The 5,216-nt window shown below is 43.2% G+C and overlaps 1 protein-coding gene across 1 annotated transcript in view; it reads left to right on the top strand.

Annotated features, from left to right (window-relative positions):
• LOC145657026 (NLR family CARD domain-containing protein 3-like) overlaps positions 1-4,224 on the top strand; it is a 54,721-nt gene extending 50,497 nt beyond the window's left edge. The window contains exons 8-9 of the mRNA XM_081711264.1: positions 521-567; positions 827-4,224. Coding sequence (XP_081567390.1) covers positions 521-567; positions 827-1,365 — 586 coding nt within the window. The 3' untranslated portion in view covers positions 1,366-4,224. The remainder of the gene's footprint in view (positions 1-520; positions 568-826) is intronic.
• The last annotated feature ends 992 nt before the right edge of the window (positions 4,225-5,216 follow it).

Here is a 5,216-nt window from a genome sequence, read left to right as displayed (position 1 = left end):
GTCTGTGAGAGAGAGAGAGAGAGAGAGAGAGACAGAACTATTATCTGTGTGTGAGAGAGAGAGAGAGAGAGCGACAGAACTATTATCTGTGTGTGAGAGAGAGACAGAACTATTATCTGTGTGTGAGAGAGAGAGAGAGAGAGAGAGCGACAGAACTATTATCTGTGTGTGAGAGAGAGAGAGACAGAACTATTATCTGTCTGTGAGACAGAGAGAGAGAGAGAGAGAGACAGAACTATTATCTGTGTGTGAGAGAGAGAGAGAGAGAGAGCGACAGAACTATTATCTGTGTGTGAGAGAGAGACAGAACTATTATCTGTGTGTGTGAGAGAGAGAGAGAGAGCGACAGAACTATTATCTGTGTGTGTGAGAGAGAGAGACAGAACTATTGTCTGTGTGTGAGAGAGAGAGAGAGAGAGACAGAACTTTTATCTGTGTGTGTGTGTGTGTGTGTGTGTGTGTGTGTGTGTGTGTGTGTGTGTGTGTGTGTGTGTGTGTGTGTGTGTGTGTGTTTCTTTAGGGTGGAGTACGCAGGGGAGATGAGAATCAAACCAGGACTAAGAAAATGTAAGAAGGAAATGTACACACACACACACACACACACACACACACACACACACACACACACACACACACTCACTCACACACTCACTCACACACTCACTCACACACTCACTCACACACTCACTCACACACTCACTCACACACTCACTCACACACTCACTCACACACTCACTCACACACTCACTCACACACTCACTCACACACTCACTCACACACTCACAGTGTTTGTGATCTCTCCTCTAATGTGTCTTCTTGTGTGCAGATGCGTGTGACCTCACACTGGACCCAAACACAGCACACACACTTCTCTCTCTGTCTGAGGGGAACAGAAAGGTGACGTGTGTGTGGGAGCAGCAGTCGTATCCTGATCATCCAGAGAGATTTGATGTCTGTGAGCAGGTTGTGTGTAGAGAGAGTCTGACTGGACGCTGTTACTGGGAGGTTGAGTGGAGTGGGAGGGTTGATATATCAGTGACATATAAAGGAATCAGGAGGAAAGGAGAGAGTGATGACTGTGTGTTTGGATGTAATCTAAAGTCCTGGAGGCTGAGCTGCTCTAATAACAGTTACACTGTTTGGCACAATAAGAAGAACACTGCCATCTCTGCCCCCTCCAGCTCCAACAGAGTAGGAGTGTATCTGGACTGGCCCGCCGGCACTCTGTCCTTCTACAGCGTCTCCTCTCACACACACACACTCACACACTTACACACACTCCACTCCACATTCACTGAGCCCCTCTATGCAGGGTTTGGGTTTTGGTGGTCTGACTCCTCAGTGTGTGTGTGTGAGCTAGAATAGCCTCCTGTGTCCTGGAGGAACACCTGAGTCTGCAGGGAAACACACAACTGGTGAACATCATACACACATGTCTGCTGAGTATAAAACACACACACACACACACACACACACACACACACACACACTTTGCTCTTTCTCTCACACACACACTCGCACTCTACACCTCTCTTGCACGCGCGCACACACACTCACACAAAATACACCCTTATCTCTCACACACACTCCTCTACACACACAACTAGTGGACATCATAATACACACATTTCCTTACACATACACACACACCTCTCTCTTTCTCTCTGCCACACACACACACACACACACACACACACACACACACACACCTCTCTTTCTCTCTGCCACACACACACACACACACTTTGCTCTTTCTCTCACACACAAACACACTCTGCACTTCTCTCTTCACACATGCGCGCGCGCACACACACACACACACACACACACACACACACACACACACACACACACACTACACCCTTGTGTGTGTGTGTCTCTCTCTCACACAGACACACACACAAAATACCACAAAATACACCTGTATCTTTCTCACACACATACACAGCTCTCTCTCACACACACTCTTACACACACTACACTTCCTTCTCACACATACACGCTACACATCTCTCTGTCATACACTCTATACCTCACTCTTTCACACACACCACTCACTCACAAACACACAGTACATCTCTCCGTAACACACACATAATACACTTCTTTCACACAAACGCATACACAATCCACCTCTCTCTCTCTCACACGCACACACACATACTTTGTCTTTCACACACAAACATGCACTCTACACGTCTCTCACATACACACACACACAGCCTGTCACATACACACACATAATATACCTGTCTCTCTCTCTCTCTCTCTCTCTCTCTCTCTCTCACACACACACACACACACGAACGCACACACACCACCTCTCTCTTAATCTCTCTCACACACTCATACACATACATACACAGACACACCTCTCACTCACACACACTCTTACACACACAAACACACAGTAGATCTCTCTGTGTCACACACACACACACACACACACACACACACACACACACACACACACACACACACACACACACACACACACACACACACACACACACACACACACTACAAGTCTCTTACGCAAATGTATGCACACACACTCACACATACACAGACACCTCTCTCTCACACACACTACAGTTCTTTCTCACACATACACGGTACACATCTTTCTCTGTCTCTTACACACACTACACCTGTCTCTCTCTGTCATACACACACACAAGCACACACCTCTCACACACACAAACACACAGTACATCTCTCTCTCTCACACACACACACACACACACACACCTCTCTCACACACACCTCTCTCACACACACCTCTCTCACACACACCTCTCTCACACACACCTCTCTCACACACACCTCTCTCACACACACCTCTCTCACACACACACAAACAGTACAAATCTCTGTGACACACACACACACACTCTCTCTCTCTCACCTCTCTCTCTCTCACACACACACAATACTACAAAATACACCTGTATCTTTCTCTTACACACATACACACACACACCTCTCTCACACACACTCTTACACACACTACACTTCGTTCTCACACATACACGCTACACATCTTTCTCTGTCTCTTACACACACTACACCTGTCTGTCATACACACACACGAACACACACCTCTCTCACACACACACACACACAGTACATCTCTGTGACACACACACACACACACTACAAGTCTCTTACACAAACGTATGCACGCACACACACACACACACACACACACACACACACACACACACACACACACACACACAAGTGTCTTACACAAACGTATGCACACACACACACACAAAACACCTCTCTCTCTCTCCCTCACACACACACACACACACAAAATACACCTGTAACTTTCTCTCATACACATACACACACACACACACACACACACTTCTCACACATACACGCTACACATCTCTCTCTGTCATTCACTCTATACCTCTCACTCTCTTTCACACACACACACACACACACACACACACACACACACACAGACACTTTAAACCTCTCCCTCTCTCTCTCTCACAAACACAATAAATGATGTTCAGACTGAGCTGCAGTTGATTTCTGTACATATGACATAAATACTGTTCTACAAGTTACACATGCTGTGAAATCATAACCTCACTGTGTTAAACTCTGTACAAATCTACACATTAAAGGTGGAAATCTTTGGAAACTGAAAGGTTTTTCATTTTGTTTTCTGAGTGTTGGAGTGATACAGATACAGATGTTGTACACAGTATGAGTGAAATGTATTATAGAAATGTATTGTAAATATTTGAGATGAAATATTATTCTTATAATATGTTACTAGAGTTTAAGTATAATGTTTATCTAGCCAGAAAAGTCTGTATATTTGATTGAAGTAGGTAAGACAAAAGTAGATTAAGAGAAAAATAACATACCTGTGATTATTTTTGTGGAGAGACTTCCATGTTGTTTTGGAGGGAAAAGAAACCATAGTGTGTTAAAGGGGACTTTTATGGGGAATATGCCTGCCCAAAGACAGGAAGTGACATCACCTCATTTGCTGTTTTTCCATATTTAAGTTTTTAAGGGAAAATTCAAGAGTAATGTTTTGAAGTTGATTGATATTGGAGAATTTATGATTGCTGGACTTTTATCCTTGTAAATGCTAAACTTTCCTTTTTTGAACATTTTTGTATGTTTTTGATGGGATGTGGTTTTTCTTTTGCACTGGAGCACTGGGAGCCAATAAAAACCTTTTCTTTTGTATCCACTTGGAGTGCTTAATGTTACCGCCAGATATTACTGCATTACAGTAGTCTAGTCTTGATGTAATAAATGCATGAACCATCTTTTCTGCATCATGTGAGGAGAGTGTTTTGATTTAAATTGTGAATGTGCTCATTATACCAAAGTACTAATTTTTTGTCCCTAATGATTTTATTCTTAAGTGGAGCAACATCATTAAAGGTGCTCAGGAACACCACAAACAAAGCACACGGGGCAGAGCTGGGCAGAGATCTATTAATAATAAAGACAGAAACAAGGGCAATTCAATTCCAAACTTATATCATTCTAAAGGTCTGGAGTACCAAGAGCTGAGCAAAGAGAACAGTGCCCTCACTCAGCTGGTCCGGAAATACAGTTCAGCATTAACACAGTAACACTACACATGCTGAGGACCAGAAAATAACAGTAAACCCAATCAGAATCACCAGAATTACAAACAACATCACTTATTGGGAAACTCAATCAAAATGTTATCTGGCCCTAAATCAAAAGTACAGCGTGGCAGATTACCTAAGAACACTGTCTGATCCAAAACTGAGGTCCACCCTGACCAAGTACAGACTCAGTGACCACCGCCTGGCCATAGAGACCAGCAGACATAAACAGTGCTGTTTACCTGAAGAGCAGAGACTGTGTCAGCAGTGCCAGGACTATAAGACCCAGACAAAGCTGCACTTTCTGAATGAATGTACAACATTTAGACAGATTAGAACTAAATTCTTTAAGAAAATTAGCCACGTATTCCCTGAGTTTAAAAATCTCCCTGATGAGGAAAAGCTGCCGTATGTTGTTGGTGAACATAAAGAGTTGGTGAACTGGCAACGCTGTACGTTCACTCCTGCCACAGTCTGAGGGACAGTGAGTGACCGAGTCAGATACCAGAGACACAGAGACATTATTATTATTATTATTATTGGTATTATTATTATTATTATTATTATTATTATTGGTATTATTATTATTAGTATTAT

Source organism: Electrophorus electricus, chromosome 1, assembly GCF_041902795.1.
Source record: "Electrophorus electricus isolate QZ-2024a chromosome 1, ASM4190279v1, whole genome shotgun sequence".
Lineage (NCBI taxonomy): Eukaryota > Metazoa > Chordata > Actinopteri > Gymnotiformes > Gymnotidae > Electrophorus > Electrophorus electricus.
The sequence above is the reverse complement of the archived record's forward strand: the minus strand, read 5'-3'. Positions and strand labels throughout refer to the sequence as shown.